At 50.9% G+C, this 18,816-nt stretch overlaps 1 protein-coding gene across 1 annotated transcript; it reads right to left on the minus strand.

Annotated features, from left to right (window-relative positions):
- Positions 1–1,048: 1,048 nt before the first annotated feature.
- On the minus strand, positions 1,049–18,510 carry LOC104043144 (galactose-3-O-sulfotransferase 2). Its single transcript, XM_064455836.1, has 4 exons — positions 18,443–18,510; positions 4,261–4,371; positions 2,699–3,647; positions 1,049–2,009 (listed from the first exon to the last, which is right to left on the minus strand). The coding sequence occupies exons 1-4, from the start codon at positions 18,508–18,510 to the stop codon at positions 1,152–1,154; spliced, it is 1,986 nt and encodes a 661-aa protein (XP_064311906.1). The 3' UTR covers positions 1,049–1,151.
- Positions 18,511–18,816: the final 306 nt, after the last annotated feature.

Consider the following 18,816-nt stretch of genomic DNA (forward strand, 5'->3'; position numbering starts at 1 on the left):
TGCAGTCTGTTTTGTATCCCTGTTAAACTGTGAGCTGGAGATGGGGCACCTTTGAGTGGAAACCAAAACCTTTGAGGCTACATATGGCTGGCCGAGGGAGGGCCTGGGATGCTCAGGTACCCCTGGCAATTTTTTCTGAACCTCTTTTGGTTTGGAAGTCATGCTGAAAATCCTGAGCTGGGGCCTCTGTTTATCCAGACTGATTTTCTGGCTCTGCCTCTGATTTGAGGATAAGTGTAAAGTAAGGTTGACTAGCCCACCACAATCCATTCTTGTGGTATTTTTCCCCAGGCAGAGCATAGAATATTCCCACAGCTACTCCATGTGGGCTGGGATGTCTGGCTGCAGAGATGCTCACAAGACATTCCCAGGTGCATGGGTATTTAGCTTGCAGGCTGATACCACGTTGTTGGTATCAGCTCTGGGGTAGGATGCTGATCCTATAAATGCAGCATATGAGTGCAGCATCCAAAGGCAACGTGTAACCACAGCATCAGGGCAAAAAAAAGGCTGATTTTTTTTTCTTCAAGACATTTTCAGAATTTTGAGGTCTCCTTCTTGGGCTGCTGGGGAGACAGTCTGCTGGGCAGACTGAAGTAATTAAGGGGAACTTCATAGGAGTGACGAAGAAAATTTGCTATTTTTAATTAAGAGGCTGCTTTTCCAGCATGATAGCATTATGATGCAGTGGAGGAGAGCCACAGCTGGATAGACAGACTGTTCCCAAGCTGTAAATCAAGCTCTGCAACTCTGATTTACAGCTTGGCCCTGTGCTGTTGCAGTCTGGTGAGGGGCTGAGAGCTTGGGCTGCCCTCCTGGTTCTGCTCTTTGCTGCTAGAGTTGGTGCTATGCAACGCAAAGACCTAGATCACCTCCTCCAAGGCTTCAGCCGCCAGTCAGGGGTTTTGCCCTGTTTGCTCAGGACCATGGAAATCATGTTGTGTTCAGCCCCTGGGACCCCCCCATTGCAGCCCATCCTGCTCTGCAGCAACAGCAGCACATAGCACCCAAGAGCTTGTGCACAGTCATGCACAGATAGAGGTGGCCACAGGCTCTCATGGGCAGAAGCAGCCCCCGAGCCCAGGAGGCAATAGCCTTGCTGTCCTCAGAAAAGGCAGTTGGAAAACGATGCCTGGAGGGGACAAGGACACTCAGTGTTGCATGCCCTCCAGCCTGTGCTGCAGGGCCTTGCCCTGCTGAAAGGGAGTGGGCTGGTGGGCCTGGGGATGCTTCTGGGCAAACTGCTTCTTGTAGAGAGTGCTGCTGTACTGCAGCTCCGGGGTCACCAGCCGCCGGCACATGCTCTCTGTCTCTTTATCCAAGCCCTGGTTGAGGTTATAGCCCAAGATCTTTGCGTTGCCATGCTGCAGTGGCCGCAGAGAAGAGTCCTTGATGTCCTTTGGGGCTACGCTGCCCATCCCTTGCAGGCAGGTCCTCGCCAGCTCTGCCTGCCTCTCCCGAAGCGCTTTTACTTCCTGTTGCATGCGCTCCCTGCCAATGTCTCGGTCGATCCTTTCCCAGAAGGTCCTGTTGAAGTGGGTGTAGATTTCCCAGTCCAGCCTGTTCCAGGCCTTTATCTTCTCCATGATGGTGTCTGAGAGGGCAGACTTGGTGCTGTTGTCCCTGGTGTTGAGTGGGAAGGCGATGACACTGTCCAGGTCCCAGCACAGCATCTCCTTCAGTAGCACCATGGACTCATCAAAGTACTCAGAGATAAGGAGCAAGTCAAAGGACGCCTCGATGGCCTTTAGCATGAGTTGTACCCGCTCGGCTGAGACCTCTGCGTCGGGATTGAAGCCAAAGTCAAATGTCATGAGGTTCCTGGCATAGTGGCTGTCACTGTCTGCAGGGTTGTAGTAGTAGTAGGGCTGGCTGAGGAACTCCTCCAGGCTGTGGGCACGGGAGAAAGCTGATGTGCTCTTGTAGTACACAAAGGAGGACTCCATGAGCTGCACAGGGTTCCTCAGGATGGAGAAGTAGATGGCTGAGCTGGACACCACTTTCTGCACCTGCAGAGGAGAAAAAGGAGATTTTAAATGTGAGGTAGGGACAAGGGACCTGCTCTCTCTCAATCCTGTGCTCTGCTGGAAAGCAGAAACACTTGCTAGGGTTGGAGATGGTGTACACTGGGGAAGGTTTCAGGGTGCAGCTCATCAAAGGAGCATTTGTGTCAGCTGTGGGGAGCCCCAGAAGAGGTACATGGGGAAAGCAATGACCAAAGCTCCATGCTATGTGCTGCCACAGCTGGGTGGCCTGTTCAAGCTTAAATATGTCCTGTCTCCTTGCCTTTCCCATGATCTTCGTGTCCTTAAGTGGCATCCAGAAGGGTGGATGTTGTGCATGGCTGACTTGAGCTGATGCACTTAAGGCATTCTCCTCTTGCAGCTGGTACCCTGGCCTGTCCAGGGAGAAAGACATCTCAAAGGGCCCACCAGACAAGAACAAGATGATAGTTGCTGACTGCTACAGATGCTATCCCCTGACTTGTCTCAAGTCCAGGTACAATGATTCATCAAACCTGTTTACAGAAACTCTCAGGAGATGCCCATAACATGCAAGGTACCCGGGGGCAATCCTGTCTCTCTCTAGCTTCATCCCTGAAGTTTACATGCTCTATGGGTGTTCCACCTTGCTCCCCACAAGCCCCTCTCTCCCTCCCCCATTTGCCCCTCCCGAGGCATTGTGGCTTTGCCCATACCTCTGGCTGCAAGAATCGCATGTGGTGGCAGAGGATGTTGAACCGCTGAGGGCTCCTGGGGGAGAATCCCTTCACAAATGTCGCCAAGAAGTGGCGCGGGTAGGAGAGCTGGTTGCCACCCCTAACAGGGAAGGCAAAGGTGAGGTTGTGTGTGTCACCGAAGCGGAAGAGGATGTTCATGACAGTGCTGCTGGCGCTCTTGTGGACTTTAAGGAAAACAATGTCAGTCTTGGGCTCACATGTCTCCCCTTGAGAGGAGACCCCTCTGGCCTGCTGGCCTTCTCCAGGTGTCATCCCCTCAACCTTAGAGACTTCTGTCCAACTTGGGAAAATTCCCCTCACCAGGTCTGTCTTGTAAAAATCCTCTGCCTGTGGAGGTTGAGCTGAATTTGGCATGGTGTGTTTAAGTGAGCTGCCCCACTGATGCTGGGGAAAACCCATGGGTTGAGGCTGAGACGGGGTCTGTACCACCACCTGCACTGTTCCTGGTGATGATGTTCTGTGCTCCTCTGTGGTCAACCTGCTTGCTAAGATTATGAACTTGCTGGTGACAGCATCAGTATCTCCCAAAACTGTGGAGATTCTCCCAAGAGGACTTACAGAAGAACCTACTCTGGTTGCTTTCCTTAGGCCAGGAAGCTCAGATTTCAGCCTCATGGATGAAAGATGGGCTTTCACCTTTTTGGTCTTCTCCATAGGCTGCCACATCCGGTGCTCCTTTTGGCTGCCTGGGCTGTTTTCTGGTGGGGTCTCCTGGCTGAGGGACAGATGCATTTGAAAAATGTCCTGCGTGCTCTCAGTTGAAGTGGGGTCTGGCACAGCTTTCCTCTGCCAGTGTGGGGAATTGTCCTCCCACAGTGGGTTGGGGGTCTGGAGGGCATAGCGGAGCCGCTTCTGGCCGTGGTCAGTGGTCTGCTGCAGGGCATGCTCCAGCTCGCACTGGGAGACTCTGTAACAGGGAGGACGCGAGGCTCAGCTGCAGAGGATGGAAGGAGTGTGCAAAATGGGCAGCTCCTCTGCAGCCCAACACCCCCCCCCCTGCAGACACCCCAAAGTGCATTCCCCCATCTTTATTGAGGTGGGTGGCATTGGTGGTGGGTGTAGGACTTGACCACTGCTCTGGGAGGTTGGTGTGAATGCAAGAAGAGAAGGACAGGTCAGCAGTGATGTGCTAATGCCCCTGTCCTGCTGGAGCACTGTGTGCTGGTGGAAAGGGGCAAAGCAAGAGGAGGCAGGAGAGAGAAGAGTAGGTGGCCTGGAGAAGCTGGAGGAAAATTTGCAGATGACCCTGAACTGGGAGGGCTGTAGGGTTTTGAGACCAACCAGGACAAAACCCAGAGCAGCCTAGTCTGGACCCAGAGCAGGCTCAGCTCTGTCCAGGGCATAGGGTGCAGGGGTTGGATGAAGGAGCCCTGGCAGGCTCCTCCTCCACCTGGATTTTCCTCCCTGTCTAAAGAAGACACTGTTGGGTGTTTTTCAGGAAGGTGGTTTTGAGCCCACCTCAGTGGTCAGTGAAAGACTGCAGGATGAGGTGCAAGTTTGCAATCCTGCTTGGGACCTACTTGGCAGGCTGCAGCTTCTCCATGACTTGAAGCGTGATCAAGAGGAGGATGAGGAGGCTGAAGAAGACCAAGAGCCGACCTGGCTGGTACCTGTATATTGCTTTCAACTTCCTGCAAGAAAGCAGATGTTTCAGACCATTAGTAGGTAGAAGAAACATGTGTGGGAGGCAGGGGGAAAAAGACCTTAGGAGTTTAAAAACATTTTTCTAAAGATGAGGTCACGTTTTCATGTGTGGAAGAGGCGCAGAGGCAGTGATAACCAGCAAACCTCAGAGACTGTGCTCAAGCAGTGTGGAAATTTCCAGGTGGGACACAAATACCACACTGAAAGGTAAACAGTGATAACTGCAAAGTCCCTTGGCTGCTCAGGAATGACTTACCTGCACAGCCTGAGCTCACACTTCAGCAGCAGGAGCAGGCACCGCTTGCATTTGCCCTGCCCTGCCTCACCTAGAAATATTGGGACCCTGCCTTTATAAAAAAAGACAATAAAACTTTGCTTTTCCTGGTCTTCCTTTCTCTCGATGCCTGCTGTTTGTGGTGATAGCCACCTGCGCAGGATCCAGCTGTGGCTGCAGATTAGATGCCACCATGGGTACCCCAGCTGTGCCTCTCCGGTGCGTGACGTGGCTTTTAGTTTGGTTTTAGCTAAGTCTACAACAGCAGCGTGATTTCTTCAAGTCATCAGCACTACGCTATGGGGCTTTGGGTTGTGTGTGTGGACACTCTGGCCATGAGAAACATTGCCACAGGATTTTACTGTCTATAAGGCTTGCTCCAAATCCTGGTGGATCTTGATTGTAGTCTTAATCTTTTAGTCATAATCTTAAATGGAGCAGTCAGGGGACTAAGCTTCCTGGAAAAAAGGATTAGTTCACAATTCGTTTCTGCTGGTTTCTACTCAGGGAACATATTGTTGCCTAACAGGAGATTATTTGTACTGAGAATCTGGTTAAATCCTCTGTTACGGGCTCCTCCTTGGGTGGAAGTCCAACCTGCAAGACCCAGATGTCTGCTCTCCCCCTCTCAGAGGGAGGGAGCAGGTACAGGTTGCTTTCCCGAGCATGAAATGGAGGGATCTAAATAGGAGGAATTAATGAAAGCAGAAATTTGGGCAGAGCCTGCTTGGAAGCCACCCTCCAACAGCTAATCTGCATTCATTGATGTTGCCCACTTCCTTCAGTGGCCAGTTTTGGACCAAGATAGCGGGCCTGGGACAACACTGACCTGCTTGTCCCAGAGCTGCTTCATCTCCATGGTGCTTTATCTCCTAATCTGGGCAGTCTTGGGACATGTGGGAGAAGTACTAGCTTGATGACCTAGCAATGACACAAACATGGGCTGTCTGAAGTGGTCATGTGCATCCCATTAGTACTGGTCAGGAATTTGGGTTTACTATTGAAAAACTGGATTTTTTCCAGAAAAATCATTGTCTGTTATGACTAACTGTAGTTTGGTTATTACAGTACTACTTCCAGTGGTTGCGCATCAGTTTGGACACTCATGGGTACAGTTCTGCCCTGCTCTCAGTGTCACTTACTGAGTTGAAATGCTAAGCTCCCAGGAGATTTTTAATGCCTAAAGTACTTGGGATTATAAAGGCTGGGAGGTCTTAGGTCATGACAGTGCTACTGAGGATTCAAAAGGTACGTAATTATTGGCACGGTGAACAAGCTAGTTGTCAGCAGCACAGCATCCCCAAAACTTGATGGCAGCCTGGAGGTATCCATGCTCATTTTCCACTTGAGGAGCACTGCCAAGCTCGGATGAGAGACAGGCGGCTGGCGAACGTGCCTGGCCATGCAAGCAGCACAAGGAGAGCCTCATGCTGTCAAAGATAAATGGGTATGACAAGTAACAGATCAGAAAAATGCCAAATGCTTAAGCAGCACTTGAAATGTCAAGACATATTTTAGTGAGATGGTTGAAGCAGAGACTTGGGGCTGCCACAGAGCTGCTGCAAGGCAAGGCTTGTTGAAATATCCCTGTGTGGAAGATCACTGATGGCCAGAGAGACCAAAGAAGGAGAACGCAGTGAAGGAGGAGTTCCTCCAGGATGAAGTGAAGCTGCAGGACAGATCTTGTTGGGGACTTGATCCAACTCCCCCATCACTCAAGCCACAGCTGATATTTTTGTCTGCCTGACCAGCCTAAGAAAAGCGGCAAGAAGGAATGAAGAGCTAACTAACTGTGATATTCTGCAATATACCTAAACTGTCTCTTTGGGGAAATCTGCACAGGCACCCAGTACTGAAGGCAGAATGATGCAACACTTCCCTGGCAAGTGGCACTGAGTAGGCGGCACTCTCTGCTACTCCAGTATCTGTATTTTGTGCAGATATCATTCTGGACTTGTTCCACAGAAGTCCCTGGTTGGTACTAAACTTTTTTGATTTGTGGAAAACCTGTGAAAGATCCAGGTCCTTTTGCTGGTAGCCTGCTGCACCTTTTGAGATGGCTGTTGTGTTGTTTGAACAACTGGTTGAGAACATGCAACATGTTGCTGGCTGCTTGGGTCTGATCAGGCTAGCATAAAGCCTTCCTCCAGGTTGGCTCTGATGGGACACACATGCATCAAGGAGAGTGCGCTGAGAAAGGGAGAGCTGTGGCAGCACTGAAGATGCCAAGAAGTTACACTGAAGGCAGCAAAGCCAGTATAAAATGGTACATGTAGCATGAGAAGCCTTTGTCTTGGAGACTGGAGCAACTGGATGATTTGTAGCTGGACAATGAGCCCTCAAAAGACTCAGCTGCTTTCCATAGGTAACTCTTTCATAGCTTTCACTCAGTTTAACATGCCAGGAGGAGATCATGGGTGTGGGTGTCTTGGGGCAGAGTTAAATACTTGAGATCAAAGCACTGGGAAGATATCTAAGATTCACTCAGAGCTGGTGGGAATCAATGCTGCCCCGTACGGTGGGTCAGGCTGCAAGAGGAATCTGCAGAATCTTTGGAAATGCCTCTGGCTGCAGGCAGGCTATAGCTGAAGAGCCCCTGTAGATCAGAGCCTGTGTGCTGTCACCTCCAAAAGTGTCACAGCAGGGTGCAAAGATGGATGCAGCACCCCAAAGATGCCTTTGGCTGCGAGGGCTTAGCAGCTGAGCCACAGTAACGGAATCATCTTATGCTAGCTCAATGGATTTAATCAAAACCCAATCTGTCAGTCATTTATTTGCAAGGGATGATGCCCCCAGCTGTGTCCCACTGCCTGCTCCTGGCAGGGGAGGGCATGCCTGGGGTGCTGCTTGGAAGCAGGCGCTGCTTGATTGCAGTGGTACTGCAGATTTCCCCTCCATTTTTTCCTCTCTGCTTGAAGCAGAGAGGATGAGCTGCTTCCCTCTGACCTGTGCCCCTTCCCTGTCTAACACAAAATAAATGCACTGGTCATGATGGCTCTGTGGTCGGCTAGCACTTGCTGAGCCAGGCAGGGTCTCAGCCAGGTGATGTGGGAGGTGCTGAGCCTGAGTTCACCGGGCAGATAGGTGGCAGAAACTGACTTCATTGATCTGCTGTGGCTAGATATGCTCCAGGCAACGAGCAATGTTGCACAGGGAATTAACATACACGATTTGTACACCAGTGATAGCCCACTTCCTCTGACCAGAGACAGGAGCCATTTTCTTCACTTGCATTGCAATAAATGAAAAAACAGGGACAACAGTCTGCAGGACGCTCGGGAGAAGACAAGGTAGCGCAACAAGGGCACAAGGTCATTGCCTGCCTGTGTTGGTGCCCAATGTACCCTTGAAACAGCTGGGTTAAGAAAGACCCCAAGCCCCCTAGCACTGCAGCTTGTGGTGCAGCAGCAGGGTGTGCAACGCCTCAGATGCTGCAGGCACGTGAGGAAAGGCTGTCCTGTCCTGAAGTGCTCTCCCCCAGCAAAAGGGCACTGCTGCAAAGTCAAGCCTTGCCCTTCTCTGTTCCTTGTCCATCCTCTCCAAAATAGAGCCTGTGGAAGAGCGCACCTCACCCTAGATGCATTCATTGGGCTGGCCATGTAAAAGACTTGCACAGAGACAAATTTCTGCTCCACATCTACTCTGCAGGTGAATGTACAGAGCTGAAAGCAGTGAGCTGAGCTGTTGCCTGGGATGAGGTAGGAGGGATCAATACCTTACTTACCCTGCCAAGGTGTCTGCCATTCTTTTTCCTTTGCAGTGTCAGGCCTTAAAAAAGATGCTATTTTCCTGCCTAGCATGCAGGGCAGCAGTGCTGCCCTTGGAGCTTCATTAGAAGAGAAAGGCCCATCAAACCAGATCTCCCCGCATCTTTGCGGAGCAGAAGTGCTTCTCTGCCCATTCCCATCACCACTTCAATCTTCAGCCATTTCTCAAGACAGAGGGACCTACCAGGACACAACTCTGGGTAGGGTGGAAATAGAATTTTATACAAGGAAATAGTAGTTTACTTAAATAAATAAATGATCCACTTACGTGATCAAATGCCTTCTGAATTTCAGCATGGTGAGCTCGAGCCTTGGCTGGGGAGCGGGTGGTTATCGTTAGACTGGGAGAATGGAAAGCAAACACCCAGTGCCTGGCTTGTGTGCCTGCAGCCAGTGGCCCCTCCCTGGGGGGGGCACCTGGGACGGCAAGCCCGCAGCGGACCTTCCCACTGGTGCCTTGCTCTCCAGCGCCTGCCCCAGGGAGTGACCAGCCTCTGCTCTGGTGAGTGGCACGTTTACGCAGCCATGGCCTGGAGAGCTGCTGGTAGCAGACTGCCTTCTGCAAACTGCCGCCACATCATGTAGAGCAGTGGGCAGGCTGTCTGGGTGCTTGTGGACACTACTGGGGAGGGGTATGCCACCCATGTTTTCATCCTTGGTTTCACCTGTGGCTGTTAATGGTCCATTTTGACCCCTCATGTCTTCCTGCTCTACGCTTTGTGGTTGTCTCTTCTTTTCCCTTCTCGTGTCCTGCTTTTACTTTTTGACAGAGCTGAGGACAGAGATGGTTTGGTCACGAGTGGTTAGCTTTTGATAATCCCTACGTTGATACAGTCTTTAGGTCTGTGCTGCTGAGACCCTGTGCAGACTGTGTCGCAACTGCATGGCATGGAGCTAATCCTCTCCAATGCAGCCTGGCTCAAGCCACCCTGGGCCGGGGTTACAGCAATCACCAGCTCCCTCCTTTTCTTCCACTTGCCATGCTTGCTGCTCCAGGCACAGTGTTTAACCGCCTGCGCTCCAGGCACTACTTAACATGTTGATGTCTTGCATTTGCCATCTTCAGACTGGCCTCCCACATTCCCCCAAGCCAGCAAAGCCCTCAATCTGGGGACTGTGCTGTGCCAGGATGACCAACAACAGGACAACCTCACTAGAAAGTCAACTGTTTTCCAGTACCAGCAGAAAAATGGTAGAAAAAATGGTCACTGGGTTTGCTTCTTGCTGGCTGGTGGACAATGTAAGACAACTCAAAGGAGGACTGGGATGCTGCCCTCCATGATGGAGGTCCACAGCCAGCCCTTTGACCAGAGTGTCCTCCCTCTTCAGTAGCTTTTCCTCCACATCCTTTCCCTTCGAGGCTCATCCCAGCATCCTGTCCAGTATTGGCAATACACAGCCATGGCTTTGTGTGACCAGAGGCCCTAAGACCAGGTAGTGGGACCACATGCTTCTCATATTTGGGCACCAGACACCTGAGGTAGTGGTAGAGATGGAGGACGTGTGGCTGTGATGTATACCAGGAGGACCAGTGGCTCAGGCTGTGCAACACCCACTCTGCAGAACCAGACTCCCCATGTGGCTTCTGGCACCAGTGGAGAGAACCTGGAGATGTGTGCTTTCCCTTCACCCATGCCCATGGGTCTCAGGAAATGCTTATCAGGCTGATAAGTGACTTCCAGCCCAGACCTTGGCTTTCTTGAGCCACAAAAAGGTCCAGCTTCCTCCCTCCCTCTCGCAGGCAGGGAGGCAGCCATTCCCCTCATCCTGGCACAGGCAGGCGCTGCCTCTCCCTGTCCACCTCATCAAAACCACAAGTTTACTGTGGGGCCATCGTGTTCTCCACCCATCCTGCTCTCTGGCTATCTACCTAGGCTGGCAGGTTTTCTGGGAGTCTGAGGCTGGATGAGAGCCATGGGCTAGCTTGCTGTTTACAGGGATCAAACCGCTTTCTGCTGTTGGGACTGAGAGTTGGTGCTTCTCCCCTCTCCTTCCCTCTGCACAACCATGCCCCATGCAACATGAGATGGATAAGCCTGCTTGGGGGTCCACAGTGATGTGGGGTAGGTGGCTGAGGGGTCTGCAAGCACCACCTCAGGCAGGACCTTGGGAGTCATCCTATTCCTGCAGGGCATGGGGCATCCTCACCAGAGGCTCATCAACGTGAGGGGGCCCAGACTGGCTTGACCCTGCTCCTTTTTGGTTGTTTCCTCTTGCTGGATTGCCATTTGTGGGGTTTGGTGCTGCTTAGCTCACTTTTTTCCCTAAGAAGAATCTTATCTGTCCATGGGGATCTCAAAGGAGGTCCAATTTCGGCATGTAATCTTGGTCAAGTTTGCCTATATTCCTGTTTGCTGCCTGCCAGCCTCTTTCTTGGGCATGACTTGAAGCATCTGTAGAAAAGAAACTCAGAAGGCAAAGTTACCTTCTCCTGCTTGGATCTGGTGATGTGAAGCACAGCATATGCTGTCATCTGCCTGCATAATTCTTGTGTCAGAGGCCACATCTGCAGGACCTCAGCAGATCTCTTGGGCTGCTTCTGTTACCTTGCAACTGCATCCCAGAGAGGCTGTTTCTGAGCATGACCTGGATGGAATGGGGCTCTACTTGTGGACCAGTGTATGAGGGCCTTGGTGGAGATGGCAGTCCTCTGAGATTACACCTGGTGGTCTCTTCTCTTCCACAGATGTTGGAGCAGTGGTCAGGATGTGGGCAGGCAAATGTGCCTCTTGCAGCTATGTGTCTTGAGAAATCAAAGTTGCCCTTGTAGGATGGACTGCGCCCTGTCTATGCTCACCAGGTAGCCAGGTCCTGCTGGGGTGACCAGATGGGCTTATAACTTTTGTGTACATGTGAAGACTGTCCTGGTGGTGCAGAACTGCCCCAGGTGCCCACTGCTGAGTATGACCCTTTAGGATCATACCAAAAGGGTATGTGCACCCTCCTAGGTGGTGTGCTCATTCACTACTTGGGGATGGGCTTATCTCAGCGGAAGGCAGATGAGGGAGCCCCAAAGACAGCTAATAGCAGAAGCCTCCAGTCCCTTCCCATCCCACATCCCTGTACTCCCACCCTTGTTTAAGATGATGAGCAAGGATACCTCAGCTTGCCTCAAGACACCCAGGACCTTGCTGCTCTCATGCAAGGGCTTTCCTGCTTGGCTTGTTCATGGCCTGGAGAGGCTGCTGGTGTTTTTTTTTCCCAGGGTTGTGAGGCAAGCTGCATCTGCATCTGGAAAGCAGGCACCTCTGGTCCATTTGCAAACCTGCACCTGGGTTGAGGTGAATAAGTTGGAAGGTGACCACATCTGCAGTGAGGAGAAGCAGAGTCCCATGACCCAGATTTCCAATGTTGGGGACTAGATCAATTACTGGGGCAATGGGTGGTGCAAGGGAGAGCACTGGGGTTTGCAAGGGCTTGAGCCTCACTGAAACATCAACTAGCTGTCTGCCTGCCTTCATCCATGCCTTATTCCTTTTCCTGCTGGGTGAGGACTACTCCAGCATAAAAATAACATAGCAGAAAGCTGCATGTGGGGTTTTTGTTTGGTCTTGCTAAAGACAGATATGTTTTTCTTCAACAACACTCCTTGCTGCGCCCCCAGGTGTGAACAGCTGCCTTCAGGTGGGCAGCATGACAGGTGTCCTTGCAAAGGTGAGGAGCCAGCAAGGGTTTTCCAGGCAGGAGCAGTGAAGCTTTGCTCTCCTGTGAAGGGTGGAGAGTGCTTGTGCTGTGAAAGTGAGGAGCAGGAGAAAGGCCGCTGCTGCTTTTCAGAACAATGTTTTCTTTGGCTAATGAGGAGGGGAATGGATATCTTTGTGTGTGTTGGCAAGAGGGAGGCAGCTGTAGCCTGGAGGGTACAAGCAGCCAGGGAGATGTCTTTGTAGAGAGCAGAGAGTGGGGTCCTGGATCAGATGATGAAACTGCTTCTGGGGCTTTGCCAGTGGAGGATGGGGCAACCCCTGGAGATCTCCTGAGATGGCAGTGGCCTGCAGAAGTTTCCTTAGCAGGGAATGGAGGGTGACAGACCACCTGTTGTAAATGGCTCCTTTACTTTAAAGTCAAAGCAGGACATCTGCAAAATAAATTGAAACCATTTTGTGCCTAAAAGAAGCAGTCAATGCTCCTTAAATTTCCAGAGAAGCAATTAGCTCAAGTGGGAAAACCAGAGCACTACAGAAAAGCCATACCCAAGTTAAAGTTCTCCTGGGAAGGTCCAGGAGTTCAAAAAACTACGGATCTGATATTAGAGGAGCCTGGAAGACCTCCTGGCAGTGTCATGATGATGGGGCAGGCCTTCAAAGAAGCTCAGCTGGTGAGAGGGGCTGAGGAGCCCACTCTTTGTGCACTGGTGGCATTGGCTGCCATCCGCAGTGGGACTCCTGGTGCCTGAAGCCAAAGTCGCTTGGGTTGAGAAAGTTGCCCTTTTGCCTCATGCAGGCAGCTAGACTTAGAGGACCTGGAGAGATGTTGTTCCTACTGGGATAAATCAGAGAAAGCACATCTATTGCTGGACTGGGTCCCATTCCTTACTCAGGATGACCACAAGGTCCTGTGTCCCACCATCGATCCCTGCTGTGCCTGTGCTGCCTGTGCCACCTGCTCAGGCTCCACTGGCCAGTCTCTCATCACTTGCTCACAGCATCCCATCAGGAAACTCCTAAACTTACCTCTGCCTCTTGTTTTGGGTCCTTCATCCTAAGGCTTCCAGCTGCCTGGTGCTGCTGCCTCCTCCCACCCTGCAAGAAATAGTTGAGCTGTGGCTGAGGCTGGGGATCTGCCTTTTACAGGCACAAAAGTACAACCTAAGCTGATGCATAAAACCATACCTTCGAGTAATGCCATAATTTGTTGTCCTGATCCCAGCAAGAGAGAGGAGTATGGCCGAGCCCTGCATGCTGCCAAGGCTGACAGGGATGTCCCTGCTCACATTGCTTCATCGTTTTTTCCCCCTCATCTTTCTTTGGTGGGTTTTTTGTTTTTTTTTTTTTTTTTTTTTTGTGTGTGCACTTTGCTTAAGCAAGGACTTATGTTCATCATTTTCTGCCTAAACGTGGTCACTTTGGCCATGTCATTTGTACCCTGGCAGCCTGGAGCTTGCTGGATCTCAGAGGGTCTGAAAAGACAAGAGGTTTGTGGGTATCTCCTGAGCAGCAAGTCAATCCCAGACACAGTGGTGAAATCAGGGTCTGGGACATCCTGATTTCCTAGGTCTGCAGTCCTTCCTGTGAAACCCCTGGAGAGAAACTTCATAGAGCGATGGGCTTTCCCCCCACCCTCAGCAAACTCTTTGTGCAGCTTTTCTGTTTGCTTTTCAGACCAGTTTCCAGACAGACCTTTTCATGAAACGAGCCATGATAATTTCTATATTACTTTCTCCGGGGAATCCAGTGCACCACACTATCAGCAATGTGCAAGTTTGCTTTCCAAGTCATTTTGAAATCTGTCACACACTGGGCTTCCCCTTCCACTGCTGGGCAGCTACCAGTCCATTACCACCTACCTAAAATTGATATTTAGTTAATTTTACACTTTGCAGAGCGAGTGAGGCATGCCCATTTAATTAGTTCCTATTAACTTCAACAGGTCTCCTGGGACATTGAAGTCAGCCCGCTCTACGCTGACATGCCCATTGACACCAGCTACATCTGAAAGAATGCTCAGGGCCAGTGGGAGTAAATGTATCTGGCTGGGAAGTTGGGAGAAAAGCGTGGAGAGATCTGAGAGTAGGACTGGTGCTGATGTGTTGCTGCTGGGCTGTATGGGATTCCCCCACTGGAATGGGGACCTTGTCCCAGAACGGACGAGGCAGAGCCTGTGCCAGCACCAGGCAGAGCTCCTCTTGGGCACGAAGGCTGAAGAACAGCTGGATGTGCTCGGGTTTAGGTGAGAAGCACATTGTTGTTTCTGGCTGCATGCTTTTCAGCTTGCATTGGGACTTTGGCCCTAACCGTACACTTATTTGTTCTTTAATCTCGGTCACCTTATCAGAAGCCTTTGGACAGCCAAATACATCTCCACTCACCTTGGGAACGGGCTTTGCCATTTCTTTTCGGTTGGTTTTGCTTCCTTGCCAAAGACCTCTGAGAGATTAGAGCGATCGCTCACAAACCTGAGCTTTGTCTTGAAGCCGCCAGCACTGGCAGCACTCAGGTACTGGAAAACCTGTATATTTTAGGGTGGCTTCGATATTAGACCAGATCCCCCATGCCCTTGTAAGATCCAGGATCTTCTGAACAATTCCTGATGACTGTCCATGTCTTCTTCTCCAAAGACACCAGATTACATATTACTGGGAGGACTTGCTGGTCCATCTGCACGTGTCTGGGAGCAGAAAAGAAAGTGGGCATCCCAACCAGCGAGGTGCATGGGTTCTCCTCAGCAGAGCTGGAGAGAGACAGCTCCCATGGGTGAATTGCATGTGTGTTAGTTTGCTCCCATTGCCTCTTGTCCTGTCACTGGCCACCACTGAGAAGAGCCTGGCTCCCTCATCTTCATTCCCTCCTATCAGATGTCTACACACATCTATGAGGTCCCTCAGAGCCTACTCTTCTCTGGGATGAACATTCCCAGTTCTCTCAGCCTCTCCTTTATAAGGATGCTTCAGACCGTTCACTGTCTTCGTGGCCTTGCGTTTGACCAGCTCTAGTAAGCGCATCTCTCTTGTACTGGGGAGCCCAGAACTGGACCCAGCACTGTAGATGTACCTTCACCAGTCCTAAGCAGAGTGGAAACGGAGGCTGCTGCCAAGTTCAGGAAGCTGTGTTTGTCGTGGGGATGGCAAAAGGTATCTTTAGGACTCTCCATGGCTGGCAGGAGTCCTGTGTCTGACCTGGAGGAGAAGGTAAGTGCTGGGTCCAGCCCTGGCTCTCCCCTGGCTTGCACCTAGTACCTGCAACAAAATAGTGAAAATGGTTTTCAGATGAAGCCTGGCTAGAAAAGCCATGTTGATGGGGGTAACCAGGTGAAGCAGGCTTGTACAGAGCAAATGCCTTCTGAAACAAATCAGCAGGCAAACAGGGTGGGGACCTCATGGTCGGATGCCACCTCCTATTTATGGAAAGCATGACAAGGCACCCAGACAAATGCCGATGCCTCACCTGGCCAAAGCGAGGTACAAGCGAGTACCAGGTACACCTGGTACAAGCGAGGCTCTGTTTAGTAAGAGGAAGGATGCCAAAATAATGGTTTTCCTGTTGTATTTTACCATAGATCATGACAGCAGAGCTGCTGCCTTCTGGTATACCAAAAGCGTTAGTCCTTGTGTGAGGCTGTTAGGTCTGCTGGAAATTTGATCATGGAGTCCCATCAGCGAAGAGGAGAACAAGAGGACTGATGCTAGTGTCCTTGAAGGACTTGGAGAAGAAAGAATGCCCTCCAGGAAAAGTGAAAAAGCAGCGGCTCTGTAGAAGGATGAGCTTGAAAACAACTATCCATAGATCTGGGAGTTCTGGGAGGGATGGAGGACTTCCATATGTCAAAGGCAAGGGAAAGATGGAAACATCAGGAGATGTCCTTGGACATGGCCAGCACCACTCTGTGCTGTTAGCAACATGCATATGCTCTTTTTTTTTGGCCCTTTTGCAGCAATTTCTATGCAGCAGATGCTGTATCTGGTTCCTCTATTCATACCCATCCACAATTAGATGTTACTGAGAGCAGACATCCTTCCCTGCTCAAGGATGTCAAACTCCAGGAGCTTCCTGCGAGCGTTAAATCTTTGCTTCCCCCAGGGATGAGAGGCTGACCACCCTTGATAGCTCTGTTCTACAAAAACTGCAGTGCCCGTGTCCACACCACAGCTCTTCTAGGTGAGGAATGGATTAAACACTCACGACTTTTTACTGCTGGTCCCTGCAGGGGTCATCAAAGCAGCGTGGATATAGCAGGTAGCTGCCCAGAGAACAGGCACAATAAAGTATTTCCTGATCAGAGCTACTTTTTGTAGGTAAAAAGCCCCTGAGATTTGCATTTTCTATCACCAGTTGTGATGAAGGAATCTGTTGACATGGCCAAAATGATTTCAGGGCAAGAAAAATAATTTGCAGCTCTTGGAAGCCTATAAAGGGGCTGAAGAAGTTCACAGGAAGCCTCCTTTTGTCCTTCTGCTTTTCCACCAGCACACACTGATCCGTTCTGGTTTGGCTCCTTTGCCACCGATCTCTTCACTCCAAGAAAGGAGGACTTTGATGTCAAATCCCCACAGAAAGGCATTCAGGTCTGAGTTGTGCTGGTTACACCAGCTTCTTGGTCTTGCCCCTGGAGCTTTCATGAGTAAGTGTGTGACACCTTTGACTACGTATGAAAAGCTGCTGCTCCGTTCCTACAGCCTACTCTGTTGCATGCATAAAAATACACGGAAGGTAGGGGTCTGCTGAAGGTAGGGGTCTGCTGAAGGTAGGGGTCCCTTTGGCCAGAAGGATTCTGGACTTGAAGCTTTCCTGTGAGAGGAATTGCTCCTTTTGGAGACCCAGTGCCTGCTGATAGATTTATTTATTTACTTACTTATTTTTGCTGCTTTTCTGTGCAGTCATGCTGCCTTGGGGGGTTCATGGCTCAGGGTGTTTAAAAGGGGAGCATTTGCTTAGAATAACAGCTATAGGTCAGGCTCCTTCTGGGGCTCTCAAGCTCTCTGCATGGTTCTGCCGCAGCTCACCAGGCATTGAGGCTGTAGATAAGCCACATTCCCTTCACTTCTCACCTTCAGGACAAGGTTGGCACAGAACCTTGAACATTGGCCAAGTCACTGTTGTCTTCTCCAAGACCAACAAAGCCCCACTCTGCAATACTGTCTGAGGTTTATGCTTGATTACCCTATACAGCTGTAATAATGAAACTAATTCAGACATCAGTGCCCTCTGAGACACTGTGGGTTAGCTGAGTTAGTTGAGGAGTGATGAGGTTAGTCATGGAAGGTGCATGAGCTGTGCAGCCCTCCACAGCTAATCTGTGGACACCTGCCTGCAACTCCCGCAGGTGATCAAGCAGAGATGGAGGTGCACAATGCAGCACTGTAACCCTGCTTATGCAGCGGGTCAAGGTGGGAGGGGGGTCATGACATTGCTGGTGGGGAGCTGTGCCCCATGCAGAGCCAGCTCCAGCCATTGTGTTTGAGCAAGGGCTGTGCAAACAGCACTACGTGCCAAGGCTGCTGTTGCCATTTCTTGTTGGCAGCAGCAGGTTGGAGGTTCAGAGGGACGGTTTTGGGTCCAGAGTCTATGTGTGAGGAGAGCTGTGACTCATCAAACACGATAGGGTCTGGGGATGGAGAGCGCTGTGCTGTGGTCTCAAGTTGAGAGCCATAGTGGGTGCTCAGTGTAGACTGGTGGGGCAGGAGGAGAAGGCTGAAGTGGATACAGCAGCCCTGGGGATGAAGGAGCATAATCAGCTCCTTTCCTTGAGCACAGGCACTCTGCCCCTGCACCATCTCCTTGCTGCCTTCGTTCCTTCCTCCTGCCCTGATGCCTCTGATGACTCTTTTTCTCTTGCTGGGCCTGGAGGGCTTACTCTCTCCCCACAGGGTCTGAGGGCATGTTTGTCCCAGAGGAGCCAAGTGCACGCTTGCTGCACAAATACAGTCCTACAGAAGGTCAAGGAGCTGAAGAAGGTGGGGATGGAGTCCCTCATGTGCTGTAGCTTTGGACATGGGTGTTCTATGGATTCCCATTGGTGGACTCTCCTACATCCAGCAGAGCTAGGGCATTCCTGGTTGCATCTCTGAAGATGGGTGATGGTGGTTCAATGAAGGGAATGGGGTGCACTGTGGCTGTAGTTGAAGGTACACGCCACCCCTGCCCCGGCAAGCAACAGTTGCATAAGTGGTCCAAAACCCAGTTCTTTGAAGATGTTAAAATAACCCCTCCTCCAAAAATCCTGGCTGAGGCTGCAGCAGCCAGAGCTGGGGTAGGTGTGTTTGCTGAGCAAGCAGCCACTGTTTGCACAAAGGGGATTCATTAGGCTACAGTTTGATTGAACTTTGTTCTGGGGATCACATATTATAACTGGTGCCCTCCTCACCTCCACTGCCTTGGCTTTGGATCCTTTTCTCTGCTGTGGGTCAAGGCAATGACCTTCCTCTGGGCCATTTTTCTATCTCTGTTGCTTTATTGTTCTTCCTCATGCTACGTCTGGGGTTTTCCTCTGTGTGTTCTACAATACACTGCCCCAGGGCAGCTGGCGGGACACCTTGGAGGGACTTCTGTCCCACCAGACACAAAGCTGGGTAGGGTTGACACGTGCTTTGAAACCTCTCCCTGGGATGCTGTAAGGAGGCGAGAGCTGATATTTAGGAAAACAACTTATTCTCTGCGAAACAAGGCTGAGGGAAATGCAAAAGCCATGCAAAGCTGAACGAAGCAAGAAGTGTGCAGGCATAGGGAGTACGTATTACC

The sequence above is a fragment of the Phalacrocorax carbo genome, chromosome 7 (assembly GCF_963921805.1).
Source record: "Phalacrocorax carbo chromosome 7, bPhaCar2.1, whole genome shotgun sequence".
Classification (NCBI taxonomy): domain Eukaryota; kingdom Metazoa; phylum Chordata; class Aves; order Suliformes; family Phalacrocoracidae; genus Phalacrocorax; species Phalacrocorax carbo.

Coding starts and splice junctions, on each gene's coding strand:
- LOC104043144 (XM_064455836.1), bottom strand. CDS start 18,510: ATGGCCCAGAGGAAGGTCATTGCCTTGACCCACAGCAGAGAAAAGGAT. Junction 4,372..18,442: donor CCAAAGCCAAGGCAGTGGAG/GTGAGGAGGGCA, acceptor GCTTTCTTGCAG/GAAGTTGAAAGCAATATACA. Junction 2,010..2,698: donor TGCGATTCTTGCAGCCAGAG/GTATGGGCAAAG, acceptor TCTCCTCTGCAG/GTGCAGAAAGTGGTGTCCAG.